At 33.2% G+C, this 20,262-nt stretch overlaps 1 protein-coding gene across 5 annotated transcripts in view; it reads left to right on the plus strand.

Moving 5' to 3' along the window:
* LOC121380602 (MAP kinase-activating death domain protein-like) overlaps nucleotides 1-19,442 on the plus strand; it is a 92,781-nt gene extending 73,339 nt beyond the window's left edge. For 2 of the 5 annotated variants that reach the window (XM_041509490.1, XM_041509492.1), the window contains exons 30-32: nucleotides 4,353-4,399; nucleotides 5,987-6,080; nucleotides 11,148-19,442. In XM_041509490.1, coding sequence (XP_041365424.1) covers nucleotides 4,353-4,399; nucleotides 5,987-6,080; nucleotides 11,148-11,152 — 146 coding nt within the window. In that variant the 3' untranslated portion in view covers nucleotides 11,153-19,442. The remainder of the gene's footprint in view (nucleotides 1-4,352; nucleotides 4,400-5,986; nucleotides 6,081-11,147) is intronic. The other 3 variants (XM_041509493.1, XM_041509491.1, XR_005958964.1) reach the window with 2 other exon arrangements.
* Nucleotides 19,443-20,262: the final 820 nt, after the last annotated feature.

Genomic DNA, 20,262 nt, shown 5'->3' on the forward strand with positions numbered 1-20,262 from the left:
CATATGTTTGACATCCAGTAGCCGATTATTAATAAATCAATGTGCTCTAGTGGTGTTGGTAAACAAAACAACCTCTTTTTTTTATGACAATTGCAATAGTTGCAATATGAATTGCCATTTCGATAATTGGGAGCTTTTCCAATGGCATTTATGTTTTACAACTGGATAAAAATTATTGCCATCGGTTTTTTGACTTTATATTTGTTGACGAAGTTACTGGTTCAAAATTGTTTTAGGTGGACTCAAACTGGGCATAGGTGAGTATTTTGCATATGGCAAAAACATGTAAAAATTGCCGTATGTAACAATATCTTAAGTTCGAACCCAGTGAGTTTTTTTTTTTTTACAATGTAAACCAGAATTCCCTCAAAACTGGATGTTTTTCATGGTCCCTTTTTAAATATCTGTGCAGAAAAGAACCTCTCTAAACCGGATACCTCTTAAAACTGGACTTTTTACTTGGTCCTAGGGTGTCCGGTTTAGAGGGGTTTCACTGTAGTATATTTCTTTGTACATTCTAAATTATTGGATGTAAAATCCAGTTTGAGCTGCTACAAGTATTAGGACCACCAGAATCACAGACTACACAGACTGATGCAGTTTCATAAGCATGGAGCCAGAAACACAGTCAATGTACAGACACTGATATTCTAAACAAGAAAAATTATTTAATAACTTCAGTCATTAAACAGGCTCAGTTAGTCTGAATCATGTTAGAATGGCAGCAAACTCAGGACATGCGTTTATTTTTAAAATTGGATTGTCCAGTAACGACACTATTTGAACAACTCCTATCACTTGAAAACTCTGGTTGGTCTGTATCAATAGATAATGGCCATTAAGTCGTTAAAACTCACTTTGGGTGGGAGCTGATACTGGGCTGTGAACCCAGTACCTACCAGCCTTATGTCCGATGGCTTAACCATGACACCACCGAGGCCTGTTGGTCTCGCTGGTAGATGATGGTCAGTGTTTTATGCTACCTCATGCAGTCGTTTTATATAAAGCTGTTAATCTTACCACCTCTTTCAGTTGTATGACCCATCAATAAAATGTCTAATCATGCTTATCATGATGTTAATGCTAAACAATAATCAGTAAGTTTATTTTCTAACAGTCGTGGGTTATGATCTAGTCTTGATGCACTTTACCATATGTCCGACGCCATATAACCGTAAATAAAAATGTGTTGAGTGTGTCGGTAAATAAACCATTTCATTTCATTTATAGCCTTGATGCATCAAAATCTAAAAGATTTTATTTGGACACTGGGAAAGTGTGTCTCACACTCAAATCACTTCAATCCATTAAAGACATTGACTTTGAGTGACAACAATTACATTTTGTAAAGATATCTGTCTTGGTTTTCACTATCCAATTATTGGCTCAATACATTTTATCAGACAGGGCAATTGTACTCTGAAATATATTGGATAATCATACAGTTTAATATTAATTTCTCTCATTAGCACCTAGTTTACTTGTGTTTGTTGAGTGTTTTAGTGATTGGAGGAGTTCTCAGATATGTTTCAGATACACAATATTTTATTGTTTTTAATGCTCGTTGTTCATGTTTTTGTGGGATATACCTTAAGAAAAACAAATTGGGCTCAATTATGAAGCCTGTTTTTGTCTTAAATGCATGTAACTAAATATGTTTACAATGCATAAACATCTGTATTGTAGAAAAACAGGCTTTGTAAATTTGATTCATTATGTTTTTCATTTTTGTTAATGATAATTAATAGTTGTATTTCTTGGTGATGGGTTGTAATCGGCCTTGGTCTTGTAGTAATTAAAACTACTGTTCTATGTGATATGTGGATGGAAGCTTCTTCTTTTTAAAAAACATAAATAATTTACAGTGTCACAGAATAAATATGATTCAGAGGTTTGGTATTAGTTACTTTATTTATATCTGGACATTTAAAGAGTACAATAATCATACATTTTTTAAAGTATTTTGATTTTTGTAGTCGTCATTTGATGTAACCTTTGTTTTCCAGCCCTTATAACCCCATGTAACATGCAGTGTTCTTTTGTTGATAATTAATTATATTGATTAAAAAAAAAAAAAAAAAAAAAAAAAAAAAAAAAAACTAGTAAAGGTGAGAAGACAAAATTGTATTATTGTATTTTTCAAAATGAACTCATTTATTCACAAATATCTCTGCACAAAAACACACATAAATATGCTGAACAGAATGCAGACCTGAAAGTAATTGGGACGAATTTTAAATGGTTACTGTCTTGTAGTGACAATTGTTTCTTAACATTCATATTGGGTGGACACCAGTATATACACATGGGCGGCTGAAGTAACATGGCTGATGTAAACGTTATTGACTTGTTTGCTTTAGTGTATTATTTTACTATATTTGTGACTGTGACCATACTATATTAATCAATCAAGGAACAATATGTCCTTGTGCAAAACTGACCAGTCTAGCTCTTTATAGTTAAAAATAATTTTAATATGTGAAATTAACACACTTGTATTTTCCTGTTTGATATATACTATTCAAGATAATTGAGGGAACACACTAATAGTGAAATAATATGTACATGGCAATATCAGTAGCAATACATTGCAGATAATTTCTGTCATGAATTGACGTTTGACAGTTCAGTTGTTTCATGTCTTAATGACTCCTTTAACAGTAAGTGGTAGCAGTTGTAGCGTAATTCTCAATAGAAATTTTGTTTTGTTTAACTACACCACTAGAGCATATTGATTAATTAATCATCTGCTATTGGATGTCAAACATTTGGTAATTCTGACACGTAGTCATCAGAGGAAATCTGCTACATTTTTCCTAATGCAGCAAAGTATGTTTTATGCACTTTCCTACAGACAGGAAAGCACATACCTCGGCCTTTGACCAGATGTGGTGCACTGGTTGGAACGAGAAATAATTATAATTCTAGACAGGAAAGCACATACCATGGCCTTTGACCAGTTGTGGTGCACTGGTTGGAATGAGAAATAATTATAATTCTAGACATGAAAGCACATACCATGGCCTTTGACCAGTTGTGGTGCACTGGTTGGAACGAGAAATAATTATAATTCTAGACAGGAAAGCACATACCATGGCCTTTGACCAGTTGTGGTGCACTGGTTGGAACAAGAAATAATTATAATTCCAAATAGGTGTTCTCATACATTTACTTACCATGAGCACTATATTGATAAACTAATCTAGCCAACTGATTGATACTTGCGATCTTTTGTATAAGACTGATATCATGTGGTCTGGATTATGGACTTCAGAGTTCTGTTCTAAGGCCATACCATGTTTGAAGGTCAGATGCTTTAAGGAGCTTCATCCTAGTTAAGCCATGTGAAATATGTCAGTGCATAAGATATGTTTTATTTTTGGGCCCCCCAAGAGTATTCAACAGTGGCAACATGATATAATCTTTGGAACAAATTTCCTTCTCTGTGATTTGGCTCAAAGTTTGGGAAATTGATAAAAGTCTAAAAGGTGCGAGGTCAGTTAAATAAAGAGTGGGGAAGCAACTTGAAGCCACATTCATTTGATGCAAACTTCTTAGCTCATCTGCATGGCAAACCCTGTTTATTGTGGTGTCCTTTTGAGGATAATCATTCCGCAAAATTCCTTAAAATTCAACAAATCTGAAGCGATAACCTTTCCCAAAATTTGATATAAAAATATAAAGTGTTTCCTTAATTCTTCTGATGAGTGTATTTCAAATCTTTCACTATTTTTCTTTTATTATGTTTGCAAGACATGATCTCATCACAGAGTTAAGTTATCTAAAATATTAGATTTAAGTACTGAACAACACAATTTTATAAACATTACCATGGTACTTTATGCTGCATGGTTTTCTATATCTAATGTACCATATATTTTCAAAAAACTTTTATACAAGACAGTATACTATTATTAAAAAAATATGAATATGAATTTATTATGTGATGTTTATTTATAAAATGTTCTTTTTAGTTGAGCTGTATTTTAAAACATTGGCTGTAATTGATCAAGGTCTTGTTTTGCCATCTAACTAGTGTCTTGCAAACAGCACACAACAAACACAGAATTTGCACATTGTGTTCAATATTTCACGTTTCATTGAAGAGTAATCAGTACTAGATAGATCAAATGGGATTCTGTAATGTGTAGAATTAATTTGACAAAAGTAGAAATATTTATGATTTGTAACAATATTGTTTTGCCATTTATGGTATAAGTTTATGTGTATGTGTACTGTCTACATGTAATTATATTCCAGCTTTATATACCTGTACAGACATCCTGTATTTGTATATCTGTACAGACATCCTGTATTTGTATAAGACATCTGATTTGTTTTGTCTGTTGTAGATTCCAAAACTAAACAAATAGTACAGCACAAGTACAAGTCCAGTATGGTAAGTTTCTCTATAAATTATTATTAGTTGGGGGTTTTTTTTTCTTTTTTTTACATCTTCGCCTTTGTTGTGTCTCACCATAATTTGTGTCCGATGTTTTTCTGTACCATCATCGGCTCTTGTGTTGCAGTAGATGCATTGTGCTGCAGAGTCCGCCTTTTAGTGTTCTTACTTTGGATTCGGTTTCGTCAGGTTGTCTTTGTGTGTCTACCTGTGCACGACCAACATTTCTGTACACTTGTATTTATTTCTTCTTGTTTGATTATCTCGGTGTTGTATTCTTCAGTAAACTGTAGATGGCTTTGGTGCAGTTTACTTAATAACTATGTGAGAAGTTTTTTGTTTTGTTTTATATTCAGTATTATTGTCATGGATGGGTTTTATGTCTTGGCTTGTTGGCTTACTAATAATAATTTCTATTAATAATATATGGGTAATTGTTTGTATAAAGACTTGTTTACATAATTGGGCCCAGTCTACACTTAGGCTTTAAAGACGATTTGACTTCGGTGTTCATCGGAGCCGACCGAAATGTCTGAGCATTCCATAGTCTGTTGATCTGTTGAACTGTCCACTGAAACATTGGAAACTATTACCGGTACCTAATGTGGCATTAAGTCCAAAACAGTAGAGTCTTAAACACCCACAAGGATATCATCACTCCCCTACTACTGTTTGCTTGGCTGGGATGCACAAGATTGAACACATTTTTTTTTTTTTTGCCTTTTTAGTTTATGGTGTCATACCACACTTTTTTTCTTTCTAAAAAAATAAAATTATTGTTGTTTTGTTTGCCTTGATATATCAATGTGTCACACCCATAAACAAGCTACATGGAATTCAGGATGCATGTGTGTTCATTACCCACAGCTGGCTGTAGTCAGATTTCAGAAAGTTCGAGTTTGTTTTGTTTAACGACACCACTAAAGCACATGGATTAATAAATCATCAGCTATTGGTTGTCAAACATTTGGTAATTCTGATATATAGTCTTCAGAGGACCCCTGCAACATTTTGCCATTAGTAGCAAGAGATCTTTCATATACACTGTCTCACAGACAGGACAGCACATGCCACAGCCTTTGATATACTAATCGTGGGGAACTGGTTGGGACAGGAAACAACCAGTGGGTCAGCTAAGGTTTGATCCTATGACCCAGTCAGCTCAGGCTAGTGATTTCGGACCGAGATCAATCCCACCCCATTAGATTTCAGAATCACTTGCCACGCTTCACAAAACATCTTGTACCAAACCTGTTGAATAACCTATCCCCTCAGCATATCTTATACAGACTGGGCCAACTGCTGATAGTTCCAGTTACTCAGAGCTTTACAGACGGGCAAAACATTTTCAGTCTTTTCCATCTACAAAAACAAAATATATTAATACATGTATTTTTGTTTAATATTATTTATTTTTGTTTTATTATCTGTAATCATTATTACCAGTATGTATTTTTCAAAACTATTTTAATGAAAATATCACCAAAGCAGCCATCTTTTATGTGTTTTAATTTTCCTGTATACATTATGAAGGGGTGAAATATATTTTTGGTTTATGACATTGGTTCCAACTTGTTTTGGTAGAGCAACGAGGCCGCCCTTATGCTTCACCGAATAATTACCGTCCGATGGGCTAAAGTAGGATACATGAGAAAAAAAAAGGATGAAAACGGAAACAGTATGCATTTGTCCTAACCTTTTGAGTTTAGCTTGCATCTCATTTTGAACTAACACCTGATGGAGCACAGCATGACTCGTGTGACCTGCGTCAGTCTTGGTTCTACACGGACAGCTTCAGCATAAATCATGGGCAGAGAATGAATTGCTTTCTTAAGAAACAATTTTATATACATTTACAAAATCAGTTTAACGTTATGATGACAAACTATATGATGACAAACTATATGATTTTTAAACTATATGATGACATCCGTGATGTTTTTTTAAAACAATTAGAACAAATACAGCTGTTACTGCTTTTTTAAGACACAGTTTGTATACATTTACAAAATCAGTTAATTCAATTGCAACTGTTGCTACTGTGCCATCACAATACAGTGATTGCTGTAAATGTTAATTTGTGTTTGTTACACAGGTTTCTGGTACGGTTGTTAAAGATCAAAATGAGAAAATGTGACAGAACCTTTTGGTTTCAGCATCAAAAGGATCAGAGTTAACATATCAGTTATTTTAATGCTTGGCTATATATATATATATATATATATAGGTGAAAACTTGGGTAAACGAGCTAAATCCTGATTTATACTTTGGTTGTAGAAAGCATTTTGAATTAATATATGCACATTGAACATCAGATGCTGTCCTCATCAAGAATGGAAAATTGTTCAACTTCCATCAGTGCTATTCTTTATTATCTAGCAGAGCCTAAGAGACCTTTGTGAATTAGGCCCCTAAGTGTACAACTACTGTATACACATGAGGTGATCTTAGTGCTAAGATCGTTTCGTGGAACGAGGCCCCTGGGATATAGTTAGATATGTTTGGAAGTGTATATCACTGCACAGTGCGAAATGTCTGAACTTCTTTATGCATGTTCCCATAGACAGGACAGTACATACCACAGCCTTTGATGTACTAACAGTGGGGCACTGGTTGGGGCAGGAAAAATGCTTAAGTCAGTGTTCGAGATAAGCACATGTCTGTTTGTCCCTACAAGTGAAAATCTTATTTGGACAAGCAAAATGTGCCTTGGTGATTGTCCAGTGGACAAGTAAAAAAACATCAGTGCAGTTTCATTTTGAGCAATCACAAACATCATCCTAGTACTTGAATAAAACAATCTGTTTATTTGGACAGGTGAAAATATTGGCGGACAAATAGATTTCTAGATGTATTTGTCCGGTAGAATAGTAAATTTTTTTGCTTATTTCTGTTACTGTAAGTCCATAGAAACAAAAATAAAAATGAGGACATTGGAGGTACGATATTGTCCATCATTTGAGAGCATCTGTTGCAGATGCTGATGCTGCTCACAACCAAAGTATAACACAGGCTCAATAAATACTTATTTACCATTTGGGCAGTATGATAAGAATTCCTTTTTAGCAGTAACGATATGTGTCATCTGTTTAACAGTATTTGGACAATCTGAATATTTTGCGCAGTACAGATAAACAAGAGACAATTCATTTCTCTAGACCATTGCCACAACCATCTGCTTTGTACAGCTTTGCATGTCTTCACTGCATTTAGTTTGTGTCTTCATGTATTTCTGTTTCAGCCGTTCATTTCTTCATGTAGTTGCAAATTAATTTACTAGCATCTACTTGAAAGCATTTCCACTAGTTGTCAATTTTAGTACCTGAAATAGTTCTTAAATGTTAGTAGTAACTTTTTGAGTATTAAACTGCATTTTGCTCTTACGCGTTTTGCACATTATACTATAATATAAGCTTTTTTAACCAAAAATCCATTGTATGATTTCCGCTTGATATCTAACACTTAGCTGATAACATTTGAACTTAATACAGTAACTGTTGTTGTTTTGCTGCTATTTGCTAAATATGTAGATATCCCATAATGTTCCTTTGCATTTCTATTTTTCCTGACACACATATTTTGGCCTGTATAATGTGAAAACTTCCTTTGAAAATGAAAAATTTGTGTTGCCCATTTATATATATATATATATATATATATATATATATATAAAACATCTGATGTGAACGATGTTATTTTGCATAACTCATTTGTAATCGGTGAACTATTATTGGTGCAATTTTCTGAAGTCTTGTTAAAAGAAACAAGAACAACAACAAAAAAAGAAGTTTTGTTTTATCATTACTGTTTTGACATTGATAAATGCATGCTGTTATGGTTTAGAGAAACAAGCTTGTCTAATGGAAAATTAGTGGTACAAAAAAGAAAGAGATGAAACAACCATTGAACATGGCAATTAATTATTTTGCTGTTTTGATTTTGCAAACAATATATTGATTGGCTTGAATTGGCTTGTTATACAGTTACATGTTTTTAATTGTTCTATGAAAGTTGTAAACATTACACAAACATATAACATTTTAACAAATACCTCTTCCACTTTGAGTTAGATATTAACACACTGTAACATTGCACACAAAACTCCATTAAAAAAACAAAACAAAAACAGCTATAGTTTTTACTAATATCAACTTGTAGTGTAATAATAGAAACAATAACAAAGCACAAACAAAATAGTAACTATAATTAAGTTTGTTGTTTTTGCCTTTGGTTGCTGAAATGTATTATTTACTCTAACCATTACACTAATAAACAAATGGTGAATAAACAACATGGATTGGGTTGGAATTGTGAGAAGATATTAAAATAAATTTAAGCTCAGCCGATTTTATTGTGTTGCATAAATGAAAATCCGAGACACTGGAGATATTTTGTATAAAGCCAGCAATGGTTATGGTGTCAGTATATTTAACTGTATGTTAAAGTATTGCAATAAACTCGGCTTCTCACACATTTTAAATCCTAGATGAGTGATACTGGGGTCATTGTTGTACCTGTATGTGTTTAGCCCCATACATGTTAAGAGAAAAAGAAAGAAAAAAGAAAATTTTAATATATGTTTTTTTAATATTGTAAACTAGATTAATCATGCATTATATATTCCCTATTAAATCGCCCCCAACCCCACTTTTAGAATATTTATTATTATTATTATTTAATATATCGAATTAAGTGAAACATTTGATTTCCTGGAATTCTTGTTTGATTATTTGAAGTTTGTGCTTCTCATCGAAAACACTTTTTAGTAGAAGAAACTCTTGAGATAGTTGACACTGATATTTGTGTTGTTGGCAGCAGCAAATTCCTTGTGGCTTTTTAAGCAGAAGAAAACCATAAAGACTGTTATGATAAAATGTAGGTTAAATAATGTGATAAATTTCAAGTTTTGAAAAATACTTTTACATTTTACTGTGAACAATTAAGACATGGAAAGAAAATGGATTACCATACACTGTGTTGTGCTTTTTTCACTAATGTATGCATGAGCAAATTAGAAATGAGTAGAATTTGTAGAATTTTTTTTTTTATCAGAATCTATCTGTAAATATATATATATATATAATGTTGTCTCAACTTATTTCCAAGTGGTCCAACATAGAAATGGTAAAAAATATTATCAGCAAGTTATCTCAAAGATTTCTATTGATTTACTTGTAGAAATTATCACTTAAATTGATTCAAGTGGGAAATGTTGAATACTTCCTTAATCTGCTAGTTTATCTGTCTTGTTCTTACAGAATTGGACACATTTGCACAAGCAACAACTTTGTAAAAGTAATACATTCATGGCAGAATGGGTTTTTTCCCCTCACTTTAACCCTCCCCCAAACAACAACAACAACAATAAAATAAACCCCCAAAAAACCCTCCACATTTCAGTTAGCAGAGATGAAAAACCTCAGGAGTTGTAACAAATTCTATATCTGAGATCCATTTGTAAATTGTTCTTGTGCAGTGATGAAAATCTCAAAATAATCCACTTCATTTTAAAGACTTTGTAGCAACTGTCAGTGGACCCATTGGGCTATTTCTCGTTCCAGCCAGTGCTCCACAACTGGTATATCAAAGGCTGTGGTATGTACTATCCTGTCTGTGGGATGGTGCATATAAAAGATCCTTTGCTGCTAATCGAAAAGAGTAGCCCATGAAGTGGCGACGGCGGATTTCCTCTCTCAATATCTGTGGTCCTTAACCATACGTCTGACACCATATAACTGTAAATAAAATATGTTGAGTGTGTCATTAAATAAAACATTTCCTTCCTTCCTTCATAGCAAAGTCGTGTGAAACGGTTGTTCATTGCCATTTTTAATTTGGAGTTAGAAACATTTACTAAATCACATCTAACGGGTTCACTAACATGTTACATAGATGAAAGATGTAGTCATCTAATGCTAGTAGTGAAAAAAAGCCTGAAGTTTAGATGATTTAGAAGTTAACAAATACTGGTATAGTGTTAGCTTACTAGCAGAGCACAATTATATAAGTTTGTGTACATTGATGGTGTTGCATAAACCAGTAGGAATACAAGCATGTATACAGTACTTTTTATGTTTATCATACATTTAGAATATAATTATTGGAACTCTGCTTGCTAAATGCAGTAAAAAGCTAATATATTATGATTTGCAGTATTTTGCGAAACATATTTGTAGCAACAGGTATAGATAAAATGTTAATTTTATTCCTTATAATTTGATGTGATCCATTGTCATAGTGATAAATATTTTTTTTTTTTAGTATTGTCTTGGTAATGAGTATTAGAAAATTTTGAGTATTGAAGATCCATTGTCACAGTAATGAGTACTGTAAAATTTTGAGTATTGAAGATCCATTGTCACAGTAATGAGTACTGTAAAATTTTGAGTATCTCATGATTAAGACAAAGTAATTTGATTATCAACCTTGCTCATCTAGTTTTATGCTGGAAGTGTATTTGTAGTTTCATAACATTTAATTTGGAAGCATGTGAATATATACTTTCACTTTTGTGTGAAATAAACCGACAATCTTCTTCACACATTTATTAAATAACTTCCAAACATCCAATTATTGTGATAGATGTAAATCAGATTCTTTTTGCTTGAAGTAAACGTTTTATTGACGTAAACTGTCATTACAATATTGATCTGTTAACAGCTAGACAATGTTACGAAACTTAACTTTCCATGTTTTATTGAATACCAGCAGTACATTCTGATTGTTGTTTTATTTTTCATTTCAGGCTGACCAGATTTGCTATGCAGTTCTATGCTTATTTTCCTACATAGCAGCAGGTATGGAGCATAGGAAGCAGTCATGACTAGGTCACTAGCCAGTTGTAACATGCCTTCTCTTTCCATCGCAATCACGCAGAAATGCCTTCCATATGTATGGGTAATCCAACCTAAAAACAAACCTCCACATGGATTATCTATCTCGACCTATAAACGAACCACATATGTATGGGTAATTTGACCTGTAAACAAACTTCCGTATGTTTATGGGTATATCGATCTATAAACAAACCTCCACATGTGTATGGGTATCTCGGCCAATAAACAAACCACATGCATATATGTATGGGTAACCTGACCTATAAACAGACTTCCATAAATGTATGGGTAACCTGACCTATAAACAGACTTCCATATATGTATGGGTAACCTGACCTATAAACAGACTTCCATATATGTATGGGTAACCTGACCTATAAACAGACTTCCATATATGTATGGGTAACCTGACCTATAAACAGACTTCCATATATGTATGGGTAATCTGACCTATAAACAGACTTCCATATATGTATGGGTAATCTGACCTATAAACAGACTTCCATATATGTATGGGTAATCTGACCTATAAACAGACTTCCATATATGTATGGGTAATCTGACCTATAAACAGACTTCCATATATGTATGGGTAATCTGACCTATAAACAGACTTCCATATACATATGGGTAATCTGACCTATAAACAGATTTTTATATATGTATGGATAATTGACCTATAAACATACCTACACATATGCATGGGTATATTGACCTATAAACATACCTACACATATGTATGGGTATATGGACATATAAACAAACCGCGTACATATGGATATCTTGACCTATAAACAAACCTCCAGATATGTATGGATATATTGGCCTATAAAAAAATCTCCATATATAAAAGTATTTTAACCTATTAAACAAACATCCACATATGTATTGGAATCTCATCTTAAAAAGAAACCTTCACTGCAGGCCTTCAGATTTCATAAAAACTATTGTTTCTGGAACCGTGTTGGTACCGTGTTGGTAAAAACACAGAACTGAAATTTCGTTTCCTGTGATTATTATATCGAGTACGACTATTCAGTGGAACCTAAAAATAGTTTCCGATCAGTTCCCATGATCACAAGGCACGGAACCGAAACTGTGTTTCGCATGAAATTTGAAATCCTATGGCCTGCACTGTTTATTAGTACACTAACCAGTCTCACTTTACAAAATAAAAACGTGAGATAACCATGTAGGTATTACTCTTCCGACCGCAATGGCAACATTTCTACATAGCTGAAACTTGGTTTATAGTTGCACTTATATATGTTCATCACAGCGTGAAACAAATTAAAAATTAACTAATTAAACATTTTTAATTAAAATATATTTGCTTTTCACTGAACATTAAAGTTTTGTATTTAGATGTATTTTTCACAAACAATAAGTCCTGCATCTATGAAACTTGGTTTATAGTTAACCTGTTCATCGCAATGCATGTGAAAAAAACAAAAACAAAAACAATTTGATTTTTAAAAAAGATTAATTAATAAATAAATAAATAATTATTATTATTATTATTTTATCATGCACTGAGATGACATATGTGGATGAAACTCGGTGACATTGAATAAGTGTATGGTAGACGAGACATTTATTTTCGCAGAATTCTCGATCAGATTCACCATTGTAATACATAAATCTTCTTCTTTGTAATAGGCCTACTGGGTTTATTAGCACTATGATAGTTAAGCAGTGGGAGACAGCACAGTTTGCATACCTGTACAGGTAGATGTTGAAAACTATGCAGTTGCCATGCACCTAAATCCTTGATGTTGCTGACTTTTTATTTGGCAGACGTTTTTTCTGTTATTGCTGATTTATCTGTCTACTGAAACAAAAAATAACTTTTCATTCAGGATTATTTGAACATACCATTATTAATGATAAATATTTCCATTTCAAAAACAAAAAGTCTAGCAGTTGTCTCCCCTTTCACTGTTTTATTTACTCCATGTGTGTATCCAATTGCTTCTCAGTCAGTTTTTGATGAATATTAAATTGCATAATAGTAATAATAATACTAATAATAATAATAACGACAATAATAAGAACTTTATAAAAGCAAACTAAAAGTGTTAGGTTTGTTGAGACCTCAACAGTTATAATATAAGGCATATTTGAAGTCTTGCATCTTTATAAAAAAATTTAAATGCATCCTTCATATTATTTTTTATGTCTGTTGATAGGTTTTATATTTTAGTGGTAAAACCACATTTTAAAAAGTATGGAAATTTTTTGGGATGTTGTAACTGCCAAACTGTACAAAAAGTCTTATATGTACATGTATGTTTGAAGTTGCTGCCAAAACCAAGTTTTGTCTTATTGTACATTTATGAGGTAACTAATCTGGATATAAAAACCCTTGTATGTTTGTATTCTATACAGATGGATACCATATAAACATGGCTCTACCTGTCGGGCATAAACAAAATTTTAAAACAAATTTCTAAATTAGTTTGAGTTTTCTAATCAAAATATTAACCTTCCATTACCGGTATATAGCTGTTCTCTTTATGCGTGATATTAAACACGGTTCATACTTAAAGTGTAAATACTAATATTAAATCTTATTATATATCGGAAGAAAACTAAATTATTTAGAAATGGTCAAGAGATTACATATGAAAGAATATTAAACAGACATACATTTAAAAATTAATTTAGAGTTTACAATGTGTCTTTATAATTAAGTGAAATATTTGTGTTTTAACCAAAAATATTTAAACAAAACACAAGATCTGTAAATAGCATTTATTATAGCAGATTGTTATAATAAGTTTAATCAATGCCTATATAGTGAGTAGAAGATAATTTCTCAGTAGATTGTCATGATATCTGCTGTTATTTATAAGGCTTAGCTGATAAAAAAATCCCTCTTTATTCATGGTGCTTGAAGCTGGTTTTATGTGTAAATGTGTGCAAACAAACACTGACGGATCGCTATTCTTCAAACACTGACGAATCGCTATTCTTCAAACACTGACGAATCGCTATTCTTCAAACACTGACGAATCGCTATTCTTCAAAAACTGACAAATCGCTATTCAAACACTGACGAATCGCCATTCTTCAAACACTGACGGATCGTTATTCTTCAGTGTGAGATTGCACACATCGTCTTCCATTACTCAGTTACTTTTAAAAAGTTTATGCATTTATGTGAGTCTGCATATTACTTGGTCATTAACTAGCATCAGGAAGTATGCAAACCACACACAGCAAAATCTACTTATAATATCTTTATATATATTATATAGATCTAATATATTAAAATATCTGTGTATATATTCATACATAATTAAATTTGTTTATAGCTATATTATACATTCCTTCAAGAAAGATATTTACATAAAAATAATATATTTGAATATTAAAATTTCAATATAAATATATATATATGTGTGTCATGTTATATGGTGTGCCTCCTCTATTCTAGAAACAATTTTGCACATATTCATATTTGCTCATTTTGATTTTCAAACATGATGGTTGTGATAGTGTTTGGCTCTGCGGTTAGACCAATGGGTGAGGTTTACTAACTAATGGACAGACTGACTGATGGACTGACCTATGGACTGACTGACCGATGGACTTGATGGGCAAATCCAGTCTCCAGCAGGATCTCTGTTAATGTTTCGTCTCTGGCTGGTGGCCTGTCATGTGTCAATAAACTGCTGCCTGCCTGCCTGGGATCCAAGCATCATCGCTATGGACACGGGATTCATTCTACGGTTGTGAAGAAGATTCATTCTACGGTTGTGAAGAAGGATTTCCAGGATCGTGTTCCTAAACTGGTTGTCAACCATGGTGAAGATGTGTACAACATACGATACAACAGCAATCAATTGTAGCTTTAACTGATCTCAGTTTTTGGTACCGTACGCACATTTACCACTAAGAGCCTTTCCATATTTGTAGGTCCTTAACTGCCTGCGAAGTCTTACACATGCCTTGATGTGCTTTTCTTCAAGAAGATAAATGCAACATATCGTTTTGTATAGGTTTGTTCAAAAAAAAAAATTTGATTGATTTTTTTCTTTGTTGCCAGTTTTAAACAGTGAAAGTAAAACATGACCAAGTCTTACAGTTCTGAAAACTTTGTAGTTATTATCTCTTTCTGTTTGTCAAAAAAACAAACCCCAAAGACTTGAAATATTGGATTAATTTGTGAATATATTTAGTCTTTAAATGTATTTCAACTATGCTGGCAGTTATTAAACTACTAATATGAAAGGCTTAATGGTACTGGTGCAAATTTTATTTATGAATAGAAAAATTAAAAACGATTATTTAAAAGTTCATAAAATTAAGATGATAAATTGTTAAATATGACTTAGCATGTTACCAAGCCACTAACATTAAAAAAAAATATGTTAGCAGTGCATTAAGATCCATTTATTCCTAAGAGAGAACTGCAGAAATAAGCTTGTCATAGATTGCTTGAATCCTCGTGTTCTGTTGATGCAGACAGAGATGGCTCCTCCCAGTGAGATGGACTTGTGATATTTGATTAAGCAGAAGAGGCGATCTCGTTGGTCCACTGGATTTGTTACTGCTTGTGACGCTCACACAGTATTAGTAACTTGACATTGCATTGATGCTTTTCATCACTAGTCTTTTCAAACGTAGTTGTGTGTTCTCATTTTGACGCCGGAAGACACTGCTGTGACCAGAAGCAGATGTCTGTGAACACTGTAATAAGAAATCTTTGAGTGATATGTCACATAAAGTCTTCTTATGTATAATGTGCTGGAAACCATTGCCAGAGGTAATTGTTTTACGTCTGTGCAGACTCATGCTTGTAAAGCTGTCAGAGCTTGGACTGTTATCGACTTATGGCCGACCTCCACTAAACATTCGTGTGGTGGATTCCCTTTCACACCATCACTTGGTGGCCATTCATCATACAGTGAAATGCTGGATTCCTGTTTGGACTTCCAAAATCATTACACATCGTAAGACCCTGGTGATGGCCTAAAATAGTCTTATGTCACTTGGCATTTATGTGGTGGGTTCCCTATCACACCATCACTTGGTTGCCAAACGTCATACTATGAAATGTTGGATTCCAATTTGGAATTCCAGAATCATCAGACATCATAAGGGCCTTATTGCCTAAAATATTTGGTGTCCACAAAGTGATGCTATTGCATGTTGCACAGTTGCTTCATTTTGAAGTGATGATCATAAAGTGGTGGTCAGCGATAATACAGATTTACGTAGCAAGACAAAGTGATGGTTGGTGCAGTCCAGGTTGTGTTTTGAGTCCAGACTCTTGACAGATGTGTACGAATGGAGTCTGGAGTAAAATTACGGTTCATCACATCTCTCAGTTTACTATGTTTAAATGGGTGCAGGTTTCGTTCTAATCCATCTTTGTTGAAATATTTCATATTTAGATATCCTGTTTGGGCAGATCCAAATCGATTTTTATTTTTTGTGACAGCTTGTGGAGAATTGAGTGACATTGTTGTAAATATTATCATGACATACATCACAGGTATCATTGTAGACAATCAATTTATCAGAGGTGGGGGGTGGGGGGTGGGGGGGGGTCCAGTCATAAAAGTGAATTAAAAAAAAACATATTGTGAATATTTAGGACCTGTGCTTTTAAAGCTTTCAAGTCTAGATTCAAGTATTTTATGATATCAAATGCATAAAATCTGTATGCATTACCGTGATGTTAAAGTTTTCATACATTATTAAAGATTTGAGTCTGGACTTCAAATGTTTTATTAGCACAAGGCCTGTTCTGTTATGAGGGAATTTTTAAAGCACATTGAAGATTTGGTGTTTGTTTTTAAGTTAGCATACCTTTAGCAAGCATTGTGACAGACAACATAATCCCATTAGTCAGTCTTTGTGAGAACCTTGTTTTTTTAAATGATATAGAACAAATTACTTAGTACTGCTGATAATTATTGACAGTGTTTGGAAGTGATTATTGTTAATTAGACCGTGATGCAGGGGAATATTGTTCACATGCCATTCTTGCTTTCTAGCCCAGACACATATCTTGTACAACCATAATTTCATAAATTGAAGTCTGTTTTTTTGTTGTTGTGAATTTTAGTATACTAGTATCCAATTAACAAAAATATCATCTTCAAATGTAATCTTCTCTATCACCCATGTCCTAGATTGCCATCTAGAAAATGTTAAAGGTGACCTTTTTATTTGGCCTTCTTCATGACATCCATGCTATTCTATAATCTTATATATAGTGGATACTCGTGGATCTGCCCATTCTAGTAAATATGTGAGATCTGGATCTCTGTTACGGAAAAAATACTAGAGCTGCACTTGTAGAATGTGTACTAGACCAAGTGATTCAAGTTAGTGGATTGTGGGTCATGTATAAGCCGTGTCTCGCCATATTGGGACTGAACCAGCTTGTAGCAAATTATGGACTTGTACTTACAGCCGATATCTCTAGCAATAAGCAGTTGCCTTCACGGGATAGAACTTGTTTTGTACTTAGTAACGACACTAGTGTAGTTGACAGGTGTGAGTGTGGAGATCACCTCTGATGACATCTTCCTCCCCTATGTAGTGATAGTGACCGCCATTACCCCTGTGAATAGAAGTTGTCACATTTTTGTTGTGCAGGATCTGGAATCACAAGTATTATGAAAGTTTTACTTAACCTAAAACCCCAAACAAGTTTTTGTTTAGTTTGAGCACAGAGTAAAAAAAAATTAGTTGTATAATCAATGGGAGATCTGGATCCCGTTCCACGATGCGATCTCGGCACTAAAATCATCTTAAGTTGTTGTGGCAGTAATGCACTTAAGATGCTCTTGGCGCTACGATCGCTACTGACGTTCAAAAGAAACTTTAAAAGGCTTGAAATTGTATTATAGAAAACCAACACACGGTATGGTGGAATATGAAAGTATCATAAGAGTTCAGCATCTAAACGTGACTGCATTTCGGGATACATTCAAAGTATTTGTAAGGTGCTTTCTAAATTGGTTATTTTCGATTATTGAATTATTCAAATTTTATGTATGTAAAGTTCTTTTGGACGTCAGTATATAATTCCAGCTTGTATTGGCTGTTAACACTATAAAGTTAATATATATTCTATTTAATTAATTATTGCTTTCTTTTATTAGTTTTGCTTGACATGCTAGTATAGAATTTGCAAAGCAGTTATAATTACTTATAAAAGCAGGAATGCTTTATCTTCCTACATCTACAGATTTCCGTTCATAATACATATTTTTTATTTACTTGTATTTTTTCTTGTTTTTCTGGTTATATTTTTTGATAATTATTTTTACGTAAAAAGATTTTAAAAATATATAAATACACTATAAACAAGTAAACAAAATAAGTAAATAAATAAACAAACAAAAAACAAATCATTACGTTTGAACAGAAATATGTTCGTTTTTCATTAGTTTATTCAATTTGATTTTGAGTGTTTATATATCAGATTCTCTGTATAACTGCATCTGTTTCTGGGTATTTTCATTTTATTTCAAACGTTCCTTTTAAGACTGTCCTTGAAATCCATGTGTTTATTTTTAAAATTAAAACCTCATTGTGAATTGCATACGGTGCATGAACAATGTAATTAGTAACAACCAATTTGTTTTTGTTTTGTTTCGTCTTCTTCTCGTATTCGTCTAATGCCTTTTTCTTGTTTTGTTACTGGATGCCGACCATTCCAGTTTCAACAGTTACTGTCCGGTTTTTACTGAACTGTGATCGCATGCATTACTTCCCAGTTTAATTAAATTTGTTACTATGTATTTAACAATTATCATTGTATAATATGAAAGATATTATACAATGATAATTGTTAAATATTCCCATTTGGCCATACCATTGTTTTAAGGCCGATAATAATTGTTTTATTACACCTGGAGCGAGGTTTGAGACCTTGATATTTCCTTACCCAAAAGGATTTATTAATGATGTAATTATGTTAAATTTATAATAATTATTATAATTAACGTTGGGGTGACACGTCTATTTTGGTGGGGTCGTCTTACATGAGCACTATCACTGCATCAGAAATCCTTGAGTTTTCTGTCCCAGAGTTCCTTTACTGGCTGTATTATTCATCCATAGCTGTAGTTGTTCATTCACATGATATAACGTGCAATATTGTTTCTTTTATAAGGCAAGTGTGATTGGAAATTAGTTGTTTTACTAATAAAATAAATAAACTTTTTTTTTGAATCAGTTATATTTGTTGTGTTGTTTTCTTTTCTCGGCTGATTGTTTTGCCATTTAGTGAATCATAACAATGATGTCATGGTGATTCGAGGTTGGTGCTGTAAAGTAAAGTATATTGGTCACAAGAAGTTGGGGGCCACACGGACACTGCGTGTGAGAGGGGCAACCCATTCGCTGGGACAGTGGTATGGAAACGCTCTTGCAGTTGATGGGTGACGGAGTGGCTTACTTGCAGGCATCTCGCTACTTGTCTCATGTATATGCTATCATGCAGATATGGCAGAGCACGAAGTAATTCATACACCCCAAAGCCTAATCAAACACGAAACGTGTTATCATAAAAAAAGGTGTTTCACGTGCACCATGCAGTTTTCAGACAGAAATTTTAAAAAGAAGAACAATCTTGGATTTTTTAAAATGCATTTGCCATAAGCTTTCTACCGGCAACCAAACAAGTTGTAATTAAAAGGCTCATGTACATGCAATCTGAAATGATTTATTCAAGTGTAACCTACTTTTCATTACTTATTGCCGACCTTGATGTTTTTTTTTTTTTTTTTAATTTTCGAAAAATAAAGAAAAAAATTATTACTCACCCTTAATTTGTGACTAGTATGTTACCTAAACTATAACTACTCTACTCCAATAAATTTTGCCAAATTAACAGTGTCTCATTTGAGTGATCTTGAACCGAGAGTTATCCCAAGATTTCTTAACTGGAACATTTAGGCGAGTTCATTGGTAACTGTATAACAGTATTAATGTACCTCGCTCTATCAACTGAACTAATGGGGATAATGCCCACTAATTACTGTCCGTAGGAGCACT

The sequence above is a fragment of the Gigantopelta aegis genome, chromosome 9 (genome assembly GCF_016097555.1).
Source record: "Gigantopelta aegis isolate Gae_Host chromosome 9, Gae_host_genome, whole genome shotgun sequence".
NCBI lineage: Eukaryota > Metazoa > Mollusca > Gastropoda > Neomphalida > Peltospiridae > Gigantopelta > Gigantopelta aegis.